At 43.4% G+C, this 18,384-nt stretch overlaps 1 protein-coding gene across 3 annotated transcripts in view; it reads right to left on the minus strand.

Annotated features, from left to right (window-relative positions):
• Positions 1–18,384, minus strand: part of ptpn13 (protein tyrosine phosphatase non-receptor type 13) — a 303,931-nt gene that overhangs the window by 159,795 nt on the left and 125,752 nt on the right. For all 3 annotated transcript variants that reach the window (XM_059988683.1, XM_059988682.1, XM_059988681.1), the window contains exons 8-9: positions 16,572–16,667; positions 3,768–3,870 (exon numbers count right to left, since the gene is read on the minus strand). In XM_059988683.1, the coding sequence (XP_059844666.1) occupies positions 3,768–3,870; positions 16,572–16,667 (199 nt within the window). The remainder of the gene's footprint in view (positions 1–3,767; positions 3,871–16,571; positions 16,668–18,384) is intronic.

Below are 18,384 nucleotides of genomic sequence, written 5' to 3' on the forward strand. Positions count from 1 at the left end.
TAATGTAAAATTGTAGACACTGCAGTCCAAAATAATATACTACTTTATTTTTGGTAATGTGCTGGGACCTTTTGAGATTAAGGAGGAGGTAGTGCTGCGTCCTTTGAAAAACATTAAGGTTGATAAATCCACAGGGCCTGAAGGCATATATCCCAGAATACTGAAAGAAGGGGGAGATTGGTGGGATTTTGACAAGGATCTTTTGTGCCCTCACAAGCAACAAGGCAAGTTCCCGGAGAACTGGAGAGTAGAAAATATTGTTCAAGTGGGGAAATAGGCTTAGTTCAGATAATCATAAGCCTTTGAGCCTCATGTCAGTGGTAGGGAAGGTATTGGAGAGGATATAGAAGGATAGAATTTATGACCATTTGGAAAGGCATAGTCTTTTTAGCAACAATATGCATGTCTTTGTGCAGAGCATGGTGATCCCTTAAAAACCAGATCTAGATTTTTGAAAAGGTGACAAAGATGTTTGATTATGGCAAGTTAGTGGACATTATCTCCATGGACCTTTGTAATGCATTTGATGAGGTCCTTTATCGCAGGTGGACTCAGAAGATAAAACTGCATGGGATCCAGGGTGAATTGCATGTAAGGATTTAGAAGAGACTTGTTCATAGGAGACAGAGAGTAGGGCAGAAGCCTGTTATTCTAGCTGGAGATCAGTGACTCCAATGATGCTCTCCAGAGATTGGCACTGCGATTTCTATTCATAACATATATCATGACTTGATGACAATGTAATTGGTGGATTACTAAGTTTGCAGGTGACAAACACTAGTGAAGCACTGGACAGAAAAAGGACAAAGAATACAGTGGGACATAGATTAGTAACAGATATGGGCTGTGAAGTAGCAGATGGAATTTAATTTGAGCATGTGTCAGCTGAAACATTTAGGGTGGCATGGTAGCAACCTAGGTTTAATTCCTGCTGCTGCCTGAATGGAGTTTTGTTCATTTTCCCTGAGACCATGTGGGTTTCCTCCAGGTGCTCTAGTTTCCTCCCACAGTCCAAAGGTGTACCAGTTAGTAGGTTAATTGGACATTGTAAACTGTCCCATGATTAGGCTAGAGTTAAAACGGGGTTGCTGGGCGGCGCTGCTCGAAAGGCTGGAAAGGCCTAATCCACGCTGTATCTTAATAAATAATAAATTTTAAAGATGAAAGGAGGAAGTATACAGTTAAAATGTTTGAGATAGAGAGAGATCCTGGGAACGAGTTACAAAGTTCACTGGAAGTGGATAAGGAGATAAAGGCACAAAGCATGCTTACCTCCATTGTTAGAGCAGTACAAGAACAAGAAAGTCGAGCTGCAACTACACAAAACTTTAGTTATACCATTCTTGGAGAAACATGCGCAATTCTGGTCACCCATTGTGCAAAGGATGTGGAGAACGCAGAGAGGGTGCAGAAGAGAATAACCAGGATGATGCCTGGATTAGAGGGTGTGAGTGGTAAAAGGAAAGAATGTACATACCTGAGCTGCTCTCCCTACAGCATCCAAGACTAAGGCGAGATCTGACAGATGTAGACAAATTAGAAAAGGAATAGATGAGGTACGCAGTAAGAAATAGTACACCAGGGTAGAAATATAAGGCATCAGATGACATGTTTTAAGGTGAGAAGGGGGATTTTTAGAAGTAACATGAGAGGCAAGTTTCTGACGCTTTTTTTTCAATGATTTTAAGTTCGCTAGCCCCCACCGCCTTATTTTCACCATGGACGTCCAGTCCCTATAGACCTCTATCCCCCTTCGCTTCTTTTTGGATTCCAGACCTAATCAATTCCCCTCTACCACCATTCTCCTCCATCTAGCGGTATTAGTTCTTACTCTCAATAATTTCTTCTTTGGCTCCTCCCACTTCCTCCAAACCAAGAGTGCAGCCATGGGCTCCCGCATGGGTCCCAGTTATGACTGCCTTTTTGTTGGCTTTGTGGAACAGTCCATGTTCCAAGTTTATACGGGTATCTGCCCCCTCTTTTCCTTCACTACATCGACGACTGCATTGGCGCTGCCTCCTGCACGCATGCTGAGCTCGTCGACTTCATTAACTTTGCCTCCAATGTTCACCCTGCCCTCAAATTTACCTGGTCCATTTCCGACACCTCCCTCCCCTTTCTTGATCTTTCTGTCTCTATCTCTGGAGACAGCTTATCTACTGATATCTACTATAAGCCTACAGACTCTCACAGCTACCTGGACTATTCCTCTTCCCACCCTGTCTCTTGCAAAAAGGCTGTCCCCTTTTCACAATTCCTCCGTCTCCACCGCATCTGCTCTCAGGATGAGGCTTTTCATTCCAGGACGAAGGAGATGTCTTCCTTTTTTTAAACAAAGGGGCTTCCCTTCTTCCACCATCAACTCTGCTCTCAAACCCATCTCTCCCATTTCCCACACATCTGCCCTCACCCCATCCGCCTGCCACCCCACTCAGGATAGGGTTCCCCTTGTCCTCATCTATCACCCCACCAGTCTCCAGGTCCAACATATAATTCTGCGTAACTTCTGCCACCTCCAACGGGATCCCACTACCAAGCACATCTTTCCCTCCCCCTCCTTTCTGCTTTCCATAAGGATTGCTCCCTACGCGACTCCCTTGTCCTCTCTTCCGTCCCCCCCATCCCTTCCCACTGATCTCCCTCCTGGCACTTATCCTTGTAAGCGGAACAAGTGCTACACCTGCCCTTACACTTCCTCCCGCACCACCATTCAGGGCCCCAGACAGTCCTTCCAAGTGAGGCAACACTTCACCTGTGAGTCGGCTGGTGTGGTATACTGTGTCCGGTGCTCCCAGTGTGGCCTTTTATATATTGGTGAGACACGACGCAGACTGGGAGACCGTTTCGCTGAACACTTATGCTCGGTCCGCCAGAGAAAGCAGGATCTCCCAGTGGCCGCACATTTTAATTCCACGTCCCATTCCCATTCTGATATGTCTAACCATGGCCTCCTCTATTGTCAAGATGAATCCAAACTCAGGTTGGAGGAACAACACCTTATATACCGGCTGGGTAGCCTCCAACCTGATGGCATGAACATTGATTTCTCTAACTTCCGTTAATGCCCCTCCTCCCCTTCTTACCCCATCCCTGACATATTTAGTTGTTTGTTTTTTTCTCTCTCTCTGCCTGTTCTCCATCTCCCTCTGGTGCTCCCCTCCCCCTTTCCTTCTCCCGAGACCTCCCGTCCCATGATCCTTTCCCTTCTCCAGCTCTGTATCGCTTTCGCCAATCACCTTTCCAGCTCTTAGCTTCATCCCACCCCCTCCGGTCTTCTTCTATCATTTCGCATTTCCCCCTCCCCCCCACTACTTTCAAATCTCTTACTATCTTTCCCTTCAGTTAGTCCTGACGAAGGGTCTCAGTCTGAAACGTGGACAGCGCTTCTCCCTATAGATGCTGCCTGGCCTGCTGTGTTCCACCAGCATTTTGTGTGTGTTGCTTGAATTTCCAGCATCTGCAGATTTCCTTGTGAGAGGCCAGTTCTTTGTTTTTTGTAAAAAAAAATGCAGACAGCTGTGGGTACCTGGTGTGGGTAAACAGGAATGTTAGTGGTAGCAGGACGCTTGTTGGAATTTAAGAGGCTTTTAGATAGACATAGAAATCTGAAGGGATTGGAGGGATATGGATGATTCACAGGAGGAGGATATTTAGTGTAAATTGGCATTAAGATTAGCCCAACATTGTGGGCTGAATGGCCCACTGTTTTGTGTTCCAGGTAAATAGCTGCATCCATTTAGGGATGATAAGAATGCAACTAAGGGTACCTGGATCTCCTATTTGGACTGTAACTGTCAATTGCACAATCATCCTCCACGGCTCGACCTGTTTGACAACTGTACCTTCGAATATCTTCATTCCTGCGGACGACTAGGAAGGAAAAATCAGACAGCTCAGATTTTCCAGTACAAGCAAATACTCACAAATACAATTACCAAATATTTCCCCTAAAGAAAACCATAGCATGTATAAATGGATTGCAATAAATGCAGTATAAAAAATCCCAAATCTTTTCAACAGTAACATTATCAAATAGCAGGATAGACAAAAGCTTAATCAAAGTGGAGATTATAAGAAGCAACTTAAAGATAATGGAAAAGGTCAAGGACAGAGTTTCAGAGCACGAGGTCTAACTGCTGAAATCATGTACATACATGATTAGATATTGCAAAAGCTCTTCTTTTTTCATCAGGTATAACTGCAGTTTCGTAAGGTGGCGAAGAATACGATTGCTCATTTGTGAAGCTCTGTGTGTTCAGCTGTGCAGACTCATGGCACTTTTGACTACACCTGACACAATGCAAACACTGAGGCACTCATTTATAAAATTTCTGCACAAAGTTGAATGGCAATTCTGTCCCTTAGAGTTTAATATGAAATATTTCCACAAAGCTTCTCCCAGTGTCATTCATTACTATTTGAGATTGTAGGTTGATAATTTGAGGAATTTATATTCAACTTTAGTTTATTTCAAGCTCTCATCAGAAATTTTAAAATGCAGACCATCAGCTAGCTGGTGTTCCCATCCATATTTAACTGTGCCAGATCCAGAGCACGGTTCGGACTGAGCCTCTGCACCTGTTAAGGCTTCAAGCAACGCTAAAGGGAATACCCCACCACCCCCATCACCACTCCCTGACACTCCTTCAGTGAGAGTTGTGTGTCATTATGTGGGAAAATAATAAAGAACTTCAGCTCCCAGTGGGCAATGCGGGTGGTTCACCCTGAAACCGGAACTGGAAATTATGTTGGTGAGCTGGTCACACGCACTCAGTGGTGAGCTGAAGCTGTTCGGTAAATAAAATGTACAAGCGTTAAATCCATGCTAAGTTTACCTTCATTAAAAAACAAACATAACATGGTGTCAGAAGTTGACAGGAGGTTTAAACACGGAAAGTACATGGATACCATGCCCGAGTGGGGAAAAGACTGACTGAGTACAGAAGGTGCTAACAGCGACTGAAGTCGGCCAGCAAGGCAAGAAGAGAGCACATTGTGTCTCAAAGTTCACCAAGAAATTCAGGAGAGACGCTGAGAGTTCCCATCAAGGCTAAGTCCTCCTATACCGAAGCTGCTTACCAGCAATTTAGTGGATAATTGGAAAAGCTTCAAACAGCAATTCAACATATATTTAGTGGCTAGCAGAGTGGTAGGAACTGATGAAAATTGAAAGCGTCTATTTTGCTGTACGTAATTGGACAAGATGCTTTGGGCATCTATAACAGCTCATAAATTTAAGAGACAGTTTTTACATTCGACACACTGCTGACGAAATTTGAGGAGCATTTTGTCCCAAGTAAAAACACCATGTTTGAGAGATACAAGTTTTCTTCCTGTGACCAGAAACAAGGTGTTAAGTTTTGACCATACCTAAAAATTAATTTCACACAAGTCCTGTGAGTTTGGAGATTTGAGAAACTCACCAGTTAAGAGACAAAATAGTTTGCAGAATCCCAGCTAATGAAAGCTCAGAGAAAGACTGCTCCATGAAAAAGATTTGATGCTGGAAAAGGCTGTGGATATGTGTAGGGCAGCGGAGACCGCACAAGCACAAGCTAAGGAGCTGCACAGAGCAGAAACGACAGGGCATACTATGAAAACAGGGGTGCAGAGCACAAAGCATTTCCCAAAGCAGTGGCAAAGCAAAAAGGAAGGCCCAAACAAAAAATGCAGCAAATATGGAGGCAGTCAGGTGCTGCTTATGGAAAACCCTGCAATAGTTGTGGGAGGAAGAAGCATTTCGCAAAGTGCCGCAAAGCTGGGGCTACCAAGAGAAAGTTGCACATAGTTTCTGAGGAAATTGAGGAAGTCTTTGTAGATTCTCTGCTGACTGCTGGTGCTGGTAAAACAGAATGTATCATTCCAGTGACTGTGAGTGAGACAGTAACTGACATCAGAGCCCAGGTAAATTAATAATCTATGGATGATTACAAGACTCTCAAAGTAAAGAGCAAGATTTACCCAGTAAAATTAAAAGTGGAGAGAATGATTAAGTAAAGGTTAAACCCTGCCTCCCGTAGATCCCCCCACCTTAAATTCCTCCATATATCTGTCTAGTAGTCTCCTAAATTTCACTAGTGTATCTGCCTCCACCACTGACTCAGGCAGGGCATTCCATGCAACCAACCACTCTCTGGGTAAAAAACCCTTACTCTAATATCCCCCTTGAACTTCCCACCCCTTACCTTAAAGCCATGTCCTCTTGTACTGAGCAGTGGTGCGCTGGGGAAGAGGCGCTGGCTGTCCACTCTATTCCTCTTAATATCTTGTATACCTCTATCATGTCCGCTCTCATCCTCCTTTTCTCCACAGAGAGAAGCCCCAACTCCCGTAATCTCTGATCATAATGCATGCTCTCTAAACCAGGCAGCATCCTGGTAAATCTCCTCTGTACCCTTTCCAATGCTTCCACATCCTTCCTATAGTGAAGCGACCAGAACTGGACACAGTACTCCAAGTGTGGCCTAACCAGAGTTTTATAGAGTATTGTGGAAAAACTCAACCTGGTTGAAAGAATTTTCATAAAGGCTTTACAAACCGAAGATGAACAGCCAACACACATCTTGGAGGAATATGTCAACACGGGAGCAACTCGAGTCCCAGTATGCAGGCGCTAAGTGATTTTGTAAACTTGACGCATTGTCTGGGTTTTGGCAGGTGAAGCTTGACAAGGCAAGATTGAGACTGTGTTCTTTTCACACACCACAGGGGTGATATCACCTTCATCAGCTACCATATGGGATTCTGTCTGCACCATGTCTATCATAAAACCATCCACGTGATCTCTGAGGTCGTACCTGGTGTTGAGACCATGAGGGATGACATCATCATCTGGGAGTCAACCAAGGATGAACAGGATGCATGAGTGATACAGGTGCTTGATGTGACACAGAATGTCAATTTGAAACGAAAGAAAAATGTGATTTTGATGTTAAGACACTGACATTCATAGGAGATGTCGTATCAGAAGAAGGAGTGAAGCTAACCCAAGAAAAAATCGCAGCAAGAGGCGGAGAGGGAAGAGGCAAAAGAAACTCGGAGAGAAGCTGTTTTTTTTAACTGATCGCGGCAAAGAGGCTAGACTGCACAGGCATGTGACGGAGTGCCAAAGGTTTAAAAAGGAGAGGAAGTTTTCAACGGTTATTCAAATTGCAGCAAGAGGCGGAGAGGGAAGAGGTAAAAGCTGCTCGGAGAGAAGCTAAACATGAGGAGATCTGCAGATGCTGGAAATTGAAGCAACACACACAAAATGCTGGTGGAACGCAGCAGGCCAGGCAGCATCTATAGGGAGAAGCGCTGTCGACATTTTGGGCCTCGACCCTTCATCAGGACTAACCGAAAGGTAAGATAGTAAGATAGTCCTTTCAGTTAGTCCTGACAAAGGGTCTCGGCCCAAAACGTCGACAGCGCTTCTCCCTATAGATGCTGCCTGGCCTGCTGCGTTCCACCAGCATCTTGTGTGTGTTGCTTGCAGAGAAACTGTTTTTTTTTTACTGATCGCGGCAAGGAGGCTAGACTGCACAGGCATGTGACATAGCGCGTCAAAGGTTTAAAAAGAAAGACCGCCGTATACAGCAGCCATCGTTGGAGTGGACTGAGGCAGAGTGGATCGGCTTTGGCTCAATCAGGATTTGGCGAGAACAGGCAGAGGCGAGGTTTGAACGGGGCACAACTGCGCAAGTGCATGAAAGTCGGCCCGTGACGCAGCGGGAGAATTTAAAAAGCGAGCAGAGGCTGAGTACGAGCTTCACTCCAGGTGAGGTAAGGCCGGGTAAGCTCCTTTAATTAATCTCATTAGATTAGGAGTAGGTAATGGAGGCAGCAGTTAGGGCAGTTGAGTTCTCTGTTTGCAGTACATGGGAAGTCAGGGCGAGCACTGTTGTCCCTGATGACTACACCTGTAAAAGGTGCATCCAGCTGCAGCTCCTGACAAACTACATTAGGGAACTGGAGCTGGAGCTGGATGAACTTTGGAACATTCGGGAGGCAGAGGCAGAAAGAGACAGGAATTTCAGGGAGATAGTCACCCCTAGGAGTCAGGAGACAGGTCGTTGGGTGACTGTCAGGAAGAGCAGAGCACCCCTGTGGCCGTTCCCATCAACAATAAGTATACCGTTTTGATTACTGTTGGTGGGGACGATCTATCAGGGACAAGTTGCAGTGGTTGCGTCTCTGGCACCGAGACTGGACCCTCAGCTCAGAAGGGAAGGAGGGAAAAGAGGAGAGCATTAGTGATAGGGAATTTGATAGTTAGGGGGACAGATAGGAAATTCTGTGGAAGAGATCAAGAATCCCGGATGGTCTGTTGCCTCCCTGGTGGCAGGGTCTGCCATATCTCAGATCCAGTTCTCAGTAGTCTCAAGAGGGAGGGTGAGCAGCCAGATGTCGTGGTCCATGTAGGGACCAATGACGTGGGTAGGAAGAGTGAGGAGGTCCTGAAAGGTGAGTTTAGGGAGCTAGGTGCCAAGTTAAAGGACAGGACCTCCAGGATAGCAATCTCAGGATTGCTACCAGTGCCACATGCAGGTGGGTTTAGAAATAATAAGATAGTGCAGATCAACACGTGGCTGAAGACACGGTACAGGAGGGAGGGCTTCAGATTTATAGATAATTGGGCAGTTTTCCAGGGAAGGTGGGACCTGTTCTGGCAGGATGGTTTACATCTGAACGGAGAGGGACAAATATTCTTGCAGGTAGGTTTGCTAGAGAGGCTCCAGTGGATTTAAACTAGATTAGAGGGGGGAGGGGAACCAGAGTGTAGGAACAGATGTATGGGAGAAGGAAGAAAAAGAAGACAGTGAAGTTCTTTGTACCGTTAGAGATAAGCAGAGAGGAAGAGGTGGAGAATTTCTTAAATACATTTATTTTAATGCTAGGAGCATTGTAAGAAAGGTGGATGAGCTTACAGCATGGATTGATACCTGGAAATACGATGTTATAGCTATTAGTGAAACATGGTTGCAGGAGGGGTGAGATTGGCAACTAAATATTCCTGGATTTCGTTGCTTCAGGTGTGATAGAATTGGAGGGACAAGAGGGGGAAGTGTTGCGTTGCTTGTCAGAGAAAATATTACAGCGGTACTCTGGCAGGAGAGATTAGAGGGCTTGTCTAGGGAGACTATTTGGGTGGAATTGAGGAATGGGAGAGGCGTAGTAACACTTATAGGGGTGTATTATAGGCCACCTAATGGGGAGCGAGAACTGGAAGAGCAAATTTGCAAGGAGAAAGCAGATATTTGTAGTAAGTACAGGGTTGTGATTGTGGGAGATTATAACTTTCCACACATAGACTGGGAAGCCCATACTGTAAAAGGGATGGATGGTTTGGAGTTTGTAAAATGTGTACAGGATAGTTTTTTGCAGCAATACATAGAGGTACCGACTAGAGAAGGGGCAGTGTTGGATCTTCTGTTAGGGAATGAAATAGGTCAGGTGACAAAGGCATGCGTTGGGGAGCACTTCCAGTCCAGTGATCACAATACCATTAGTTTCAATATAATTATGGAGTAGGATAGGACTAGACCCAGGGTTGAGATTTTTGATTGGAGAAAGGCTAACTTTGAGGAGATGCAAAAGGATTTAGAAGGAGTGGATTGGGACAAATTGTTTTATGGGAAGGATGTAAAGAGAAATGGCGGTCATTTAAAGGTGAAATTTTGAGGGTACAGAATCTTTATGTTCCTGTTAGGTTGAAAGCAAAGGTTAAAAGTTTGAGAGAGCCATGATTTTCAAGAGATATTGGAAACTTGGTTAGGAAAAAGAGAGATATCTACAATAAATATAGGCAGCATGGAGTAAATGAGGTACTCAAGGAATATAAAGAATGTAAGAAGAATCTTAAGAAAGAAATTAAAAAAGCTAAAAAAAGATACAAGCTTGCTTTGGCAAGCAAGGTGAAAATAAATCCAAAGGGTTTCTACAGTTATATTAATAGCAAAAGGATAGTGAGGGATAAAATTGGTCCCTTAGAGAATCAGAGTGGACAGCTATGTGTGGAGCCGAAAGAGATGAGGGAGATTTTGAACAATTTCATTTCTTCGGTATTCACTAAGGAGAAGGATATTGAATTGTGTAAGGTAAGGGAAACGAGTAGGGAAGTTACGGAAACTATGACGATTAAAGAGGAGGAAGTACTGGCACTTTTAAGGAATATAAGAGTGGATAAATCTCCGGGTCCTGACAGGTTATTCCCTAGGACCTTGAGGGAGGTTAGTGTAGAAATAGCAGGGGCTCTGACAGAAATATTTCAAATGTCATTAGAAACAGGGATGGTGCCAGAGGATTGGCTTATTGCCCACGTGGCTCCATTGTTTAAAAAGGGTTCTAAGAGTAAACCTAGCAATTATAGGCCTGTCAGTTTGACGTCAGTGGTGAGTAAATTAATGGAAAGTATTCTTAGAGATGGTATATATAATTATCTGGATAGACAGGGTCTGATTAGGAACAGTCAACATGGATTTGTGCGTGGAAGGTCATGTTTGACAAATCTTATTGAATTTTTTGAAGAGGTTACGAGGAAAGTTGACGAGGGTAAAGCAGTGGATGTTGTCTATATGGACTTCAGTAAGGCCTTTGACAAGGATCCATACGGAAGTTTAGTTAGGAAGGTTCAATGGTTAGGTATTAATATTGAAGTAGTAAAATAGATTCAACAGTGGCCTGGATGGGAGATGCCAGAGAGTAGTGGTAGATAACTGTTTGTCAGGTTGGAGGCCGGTGATTAGTGGTGTGCCTCAGGGATCTGTACTGGGTCCCATGTTGTTCATCATATACATTAATGATCTGGATGATGGGGTGGTAAATTGGATTAGTAAGTATGCAGATGATACTAAGGTAAGTGGCATTGTGAATAATGAATTAGGTTTTCGAAGTTTGCAGAGAGATTTAGGCCAGTTAGAAGAGTGGGTTGAGTGATGGCAGATGAAGTTTAATGCTGATAAGTGTGAGGTGCTACATTTTGGTAGGAATAATCCAAATAGGACATACATGGTAAATGGTAGGGCACTGAAGAATGCAGTAGAACAGAGTGATCTAGGAATAATGGTGCATAGTTCCCTGAAGGTGGAATTTCATGTGGATAGGGTGGTGAAGAAAGCTTTTGTTATGTTGTCCTTTACAAATCAGAGCATTGAGTATAGGAGTTGGGATATAATGTTAAAATTGTACAAGGCATTGGTAAGGATGAGTTTGGAGTATTGTGTACAGCTCTGGTCACCGAATTATAGGAAAGATGTCAACAAAATAGAGAGAGTACAGAGAAGATTTACGAGAATGTTACCTGGGTTTCAGCACCTAAGTTACAGAGAAAGATTGAACAAGTTAGGTCTTTATTCTTTGGAGCATAAAAGGTTGAGGGGGGTCTTGATAGAGGTATTTAAAATTATGAGGGGGATAGATAGAGTTGACATGGATAGGCTTTTTCCATTGAGAGTAGGGGAGATTCAAACAAGAGGACATGAGTTGAGACTTAGGGGGCAAAAGTTTAAGGGTAACACAAGGGGGAATTTCTTTACTCAGAGAGTGGTAGCTGTGTGGAATGAGCTTCCAGTAGAAGTGGTAGAGGCAGGTTTAGTATTGTCATTTAAAGCAAAATTGGATAGGTAAATGGACAGGAAAGGAATGGAGCGTTATGGGCTGAGTGCGGGTCAGTGGGATTAGGTGAGAGTAAGCGTTCAGCGCGGACTAGTAGGGCCGAGATGGCCTGTTTCCGTGCTGTAATTGTTACACAGTTAAATGGTTATAAGAAAGATGTCAGCCACTGGAAACTTGGAGAGGCCCCAAAACAAATAAGAGGGGAGACATTTCCTGGGAATGGTGATTTACCTGACTACTGTCAACTGTGTCAGCATCACTTAGGTCACTCTATGGACAAGCTTTTGAAGTGGAAACAGACCATAACCCATTGGTTTCAATTATGTTCAAACCACTGACTGTCCCATAAGGATTTAGTGCATGTTGATAAAGCTGCAGAAATACAATGTGAATATGGCCTGAAAACCAAGAAAATACATGTTTGCTGCTGATGCGCTGTCTCGAGCAGTCAACAAGAAAGAAAAGAGTGACCAAGAGATTAATGCTGATATACAGGACAATGTTGACATGACTGTCACCTCCATTCCAGTATCTCCCAATAGAACAGAGAAGATTATGAAAGCAATAGGGACGGACAGAACAATGAAATTACTCAAAGAACTAATCCAAAAAGGATGGCCAGCAACCAAGAATGATTGTCCAATGTGCATTTGGGATTATTGGGCAAGCAGAGCTGAACTATTGGTAGTTGAAATATGGCCTTCAAAAGGGAACAGACCTGTGATTCCAGTGTTGAATGCAAGGAAATGCTCCAAAAGATTCATGAAGGGCACCTTGGTGAGGGTAAATGGAATGTAAAGCTCAGGAAGTGAGGTACTTAGCAAAAAGAAACCAAGACATCAGGCAGACCTCTGCTTCAAGTGAACAATGCCTTAATTATAGACCAAAGAATCAAGCAGAACTGCTTACACTAAACCCTGTACCAGATAGGCCATACTTTCAAAGTTGGAGTGGATTTGTCTGTTTGTAATGCTAAGAGTCATATTATTGTACTTTTCCAGTAACCCAGAGGTTGCAACACCGCAATCAACATCCAGCAAAGCAGCCATCATCTTCCTGAAAGCTGTGTTTGTGAGGCATGGAGTTCCACGTGAGGTTGTATCCGTCAATGGCCCACGATTTTTGAACCATGAATTCGAGTCTTTTGCTCATGATTGGAAGGATTCAACATTTAACTTCAAGCCCACATTACAGAAATCTAATGGCCTAGCAGAGAGTTTGGTCAAGGTAGTGAAGGGCCTCATGAAGAAGGCACACAATGGATGAGAGGATTTCCACACAAGTCTGATGATTTACAGAAGTGTGCTGCCGCAGGATGGCCTTCCACCTGCCCAAATGCTGGTGGGTCGACACATATGCATTAATCTTCCAGTGCATGAAACCTGTTGACACCTAATGCAGCACACAAAATCAAACTGGCTAAAGAGAAAGGGAAAGAAAAACAGAAACAGTCAGTATCACAACGAGACTGCAAAAAGCCTACCAACCCTGAAGCCTGGGGATGAGATCACAAGTCAGGCACATGGTCCATTAAAGAGTAGCTTCAGATTCTTACCAGATCCAGACAGAGTGAGGGACACCTCTGAGAAGGAACTGTGTGGATTTATGATCACAAGCTCAATCCCATAGCTGTGACAAGTCACTTGTCAACACACCAAAGTGGCCAGCAGATGTAAAAACTGAATCAGAGTTCTCAGAAAGACACCAATACAAATGCAACAAATTAAAGCAATACATCAATGGAAACAAATACCAGACCAAAAAGGATAATCAAACCACTGATCGAAAGTTGATGAGTGAATAAGGGACTACATTTGCTCATTACAATTATGTTAGTGTTTGTTGGAAAGGATGATTGTTCCTTGCAGGTTTTTGAGGACATGGTATTATGTTAGTCTTCCTTTAAAGCGGGAAGATGTGTTATTATGTGTGTACATAATAAAGAACTTAATTTCTCAGTGGGCAATGCGGGCAGTTCACTCCGAACTTGATGTGACATTGGTGAGCTGGCTGCACACGCTCAGTGTTGAGCTGAAGCCATTCTGTAAATAAAATGTTCTAGCCTTAAACCCATGCTAAGTTTATCTTTATTAAGAACAAACATAACAAGTAGAACCTGTTCTCTTGTTTAAATCTCAGGGGTTTTTTTGTTTAAATGCTTCTGATTTTCAGAGATAATTACTATGGCCTCCTCTACATCGGCGAGACACAATGTAGATTGGAAAACTGTTCCATTGAGCACCTTTGCTGCATTTGCAACAGGGAGGATTTCACAGTGGACAAACATTTTAATTTCACTTCCAATTTCATTTCAGTATGTTAGCTGATGGTCTTCTCTACTGCCATGATGAGGCCACTCGCAGACTGGAGAGTAACACCTCATATTCCATTTGGATAGCCTTCAACCTAACAGCATGAACACTGAATTCTCTAACTTCCAGTATTTTCTCCAGTATTCCAGAATTTTCTCCTTTCCCCATTCCCTCCTTTTCCATTGATTATTCTGGCTTCCCTCCTACTCCTTCTCTTCTCCTCACCTGCTTATCACCTCCCTCTGGTGCCCCTTCTCCTCTCCTTTCTTCTGTGATCCACTCTTCATTTCTACCAGATTTGTTCTTCTTCAGCCCTTTAACTTTTCCAACTATCACCTCCCAGCTTCTCACTTTATTCCCCTACCCCACCCACCTACCTCCCCCTCCACCTGGTTTCATTTATCACTTTCCAGCTTGTACTTCTTTCCCCTTCCCACCTTCTTATTCTGGCTTCACTCCTCTTCCTTCCCAGTCCTGAAATGTCACCCCTCTATTCCTTTCAGAGACGCTGCCTGATCTACTGAGTTACCCTAATTAATTCAGTTTAATTAGTAAAAACAAATAGGCTTAACTTCCTTTTTCATTTGCATCTTCAGGCCACCAGGACACGAATCCCCAAATCAGTTTCAAATTCCAGACTCATGACAGATCCAATCACAAACAAGAGAAAATGTGCAGATGCTGGAAATCCCAGCAACTCAGCAGGCCAGGCAGTACCTAAGAGCAAGAGTACAGTTGATGTTTCAGGCTGAAAACCTTTGGCAGGACTGGGTTTTGGCCTGAAACATCAACCGTACTCTTTTCCTAGATGCTGCCTGGCCTGCTGAGTTCCTCCAGCATTTTGTGCATGTTGCTCATGATAGACCTACCTAGGTCTAGGAATTACTAAAGTGGGAGGAACTAAACATGCACAAAATGCTGGTAGAACACATCAAGCTAGGCAGCATCTACAGGGAGAAGCGCTGTCGACGTTTCGGGCCGAGACCCTTCGTCAGGACTAACTGAAAGGAAAGATAGTAAGAGATTTGAAATGACTACTTTTTCTTTTGTTAAATGTGTTTTTGTACAGAACGAGACTATTCTTGACTCCAATAACTATGTGTACAGCAGTCCACCACATCAGTGAGCTGCTCAATGCTTGGAGTACCCGGCCGAGGTGTTGTAAGAGCCGACTGTTGGTTCAGAGAAGGTGAGTCAGCCCAGTTGGCCGAGAGAGTCACGTCAAGCCGGGCTGTTGGGCCTCAGGAAAAGATGACCTGGGTGCAGACCATGCTGCTGCCTGCTACTCGGAGGCACCGGAGTTGGTGCCATCAAGTTGGCGTGAAGGCAGCATGCAGTGAAACCACCAGTGACTGTCTTGGATGTTTATTTTGCAATCGCAAGACCCTGTTGGACATTGTTCGGTGGAGAGACAGGCAGCAGCGTTGCCTTGATTATAGCAAGGACTTGACCTCAGTCCGAGGGCTTGTGTGGCATCTGAACTCAGTTGGCAGTGTCCTCTCCCAATGGTTCTGCCTATCAGTGTTGGATCGGCAGAATTACAGGCTGGACTGCTGGGAACCATCGATTTGTGGGATGTGTTGCTCAGGGTCATGGACTAAAAATACATTTTCTTACATGACTTTTTTTTGTTCCTTCCTTTCTCATCATTTTGAATGCGCATGCATGTTTTTGGCACCTTGGCCCAAGAGAAACACTGTCTCATTCAGCTGTTATCCATGTGTGGCTTGAACGACTAGTAAACTTGATTTGATAGGTCATCATAATACACATATGCTCAAGCTAAGCTCACATTGATGGATGACAGGATTGAGACTGAAGAATCAGATGATCTTAATACATAGAGAACAAAGACTTGGTTCACAGCAGATGTGATGCAGCCACAACAGGAGGAATAGCTAAGACTTGGGGAACTATCTGCAGTAACATAGGCAAGGAGGAACAAGCTTATTTAGTAGCACATTAGAGAAGATTGTGCACGCTGGTATGATCTGTCACAAAAAATGTTTCGGCAAGACTGAAAAGATGAAACATGCACATGGCAGAGAGGCTCAGATCGTCCACGTTCAGAAATCGCAACGGTTCAGCTTCTGACTCACCGGTGACATTTGTTGTGCTCCCTTTCAGCAGATCAGAGCCCTGGCTCCTGCACTACCTTCAAGCTTACCTGGTTCAAAGGAATGTTTTTTATAATACTGCTTAACATCCAAGAAAAGGGGAATGAAAGTATGCTGTGATATTAGTAACAATTCCATTCAATCATGTGGAAGATTTGCTAGTTCAGCAAAGTCCTGAGCATGCTGAATTATCACATTTTTACTGTATTGTGCCCTCAGGTATGTCTGCTTAATTCTGCAGCTCAGAGAGAATGATTAGGGTGACCCAAACATGAAGTCATGAAAATGATCAGCATGAATTTTGAAGTTAAATGCTTTGCAAAGGAGAGCATGACCGGACAACATTTGAATGTGTTTTACTTTGATTAAGGACACGAGGCAAACTAGCTTGAATGGACTGGGAATGGGAATTATTTGCAACCTCATACGAGTCAGGGGCAGGAAGAGAGGTTGATAGGCTAGGAAGTTGAGTTGGATACAGTTACCAGACTTTAACCTGGGGGTCAGAGTTAATCAAAAAAACCTGACAGATTTGTATATTAATAGTTACCTTGTCGATAATCCAGGTCAGAAGAAGTAAGAGAAGGGCTCTCGCTTGACGCACTGTATGTGTCACTATGACAAGGTGAACGTACCTCTGCAGTTTCTTTAAAACATGAAAAAGGATGTCAACATTACGTGACTGGAGCAAAATGCAAACAATGATTTGTTACACCTCCCACCCCAACCACCACCAAATCCATCAAAACAAGTTCATCAAAATAAGTTAATTACTGTTATTTGGAATCTTATGAACAACCATGCTGGTTCATTTCCCTTTACAGCTTACTTTCTTTGTGCCATTAGCAAACTTAGCAAACGTACTATTGGTGTTTTTTCATGACATACAGGTTGAGCCCCACTCCCACCCAAAATCCAATTTTTTTTTGAGTGCTGACATGACATCGCAAATGGAAAAGACGCTGGGAAGGTTCCTGGGTGATTTGATGAAAACTTAACACCAGAAATAGTCTATTGTATCTTCATTATATTAATGGTACGTAATAACTTTTATGTTAAGTATGTATGCATTATGAACAAAGTCTGCTTATCAGTGGTGCAAAATTCAGAGTCAGAAATGATGCCAATCCTAAGTTATCACATGTTCAATTCCAAAAACCAAAATCTGATAAACTTCCGGCCCCAAAAATTTTGGATAAGGGGTGGTGGCTACTGTTAGTCTCACGAGACCATGGATCTGCACCTGGAAAGTCTGCTGGAGTATCCTCTCCAGGGCACAGGCCTGGGCAAGGTTGTATAGAAGACAGTTGGTTGCCCTTGCTGCAAGTCTCCCCTCTCCACGACACCGATGTTGTCCAAGGGAAGGGCAAGGGCCGATACAGCTTGGCACCGGTGTCGTCGCAGGAGTTGCCAGAACGAGGTTGAAGGCAACGTTGGACTGCCTTAGGGACTCCAGCTCCGGATTTGTCCTCAGGGTTTTCTCCCGAAGCCTTTCCCATGAGTGGGTATGGCTGCAAGGCAGCGGAGGTTTGAAATCAGAGTTTTCTCTCTCTTAGATGGACTGCCGCCCCAAGCTGACGAACTCCAAAGATAAGGGGTTTTCAATCTGTTTTTATACAAATTTCAGCCACCATAGCGCCCCACTTTTAACACCTTACCAATCAGACAGATGCCCATTTATACCTGATTGTTTCCTGTTAGCCTGCTAATACTATATCCATGCCAAACTGTTACCTTTTATACTACCAGCTTTTATTTTTTCCAATAATTTTTGTTGTAACATCTTACTACACTTTTTGTCAATCTAAACAGTATACTAACAGTATAAACAACTTCCTCAAATAATTCCAAAGTTATAGATCACTGCCCCTTAATATAGAAATGTTTGATCATCACTACTTTTTGAGGTTTTCCAGATTTTCTTTTGTACAAGAAGAATATCCTAACTTCTGTATTAACCAGCCACTCTTATCCAATCCTTCTGTATTCTCTGACCAGAGGAGGTAGCTTCTTCCTAACTATGCTACCGGATTCTTTAACCTCAATTAGATCATCCCTTAATCTACTACATTCAGTTGAATACAAGTCTATTTTATGCAACTTGTACTCTATTAATTCAAATCTTTGATCATCCATCAATGCTACATCAAGGCTAATATTTCCCTCCCAGGGGAACACTGTCAAGAACTAAATGGAATATTCTGGTTACTAAATGTTACTAAATGAAACCATAATATTCAGCTCCTTATATATTCACACGAGATAAAGGTCAACATGTTACATTCGGATTTTAATCAATATTTGTATCTAGATTTTAATTATTTCTGTACTTGATCTCTTTGCTGCACTAAAGTTTTCACCTT

The sequence above is a fragment of the Hypanus sabinus genome, chromosome 14 (assembly GCF_030144855.1).
Source record: "Hypanus sabinus isolate sHypSab1 chromosome 14, sHypSab1.hap1, whole genome shotgun sequence".
NCBI lineage: Eukaryota > Metazoa > Chordata > Chondrichthyes > Myliobatiformes > Dasyatidae > Hypanus > Hypanus sabinus.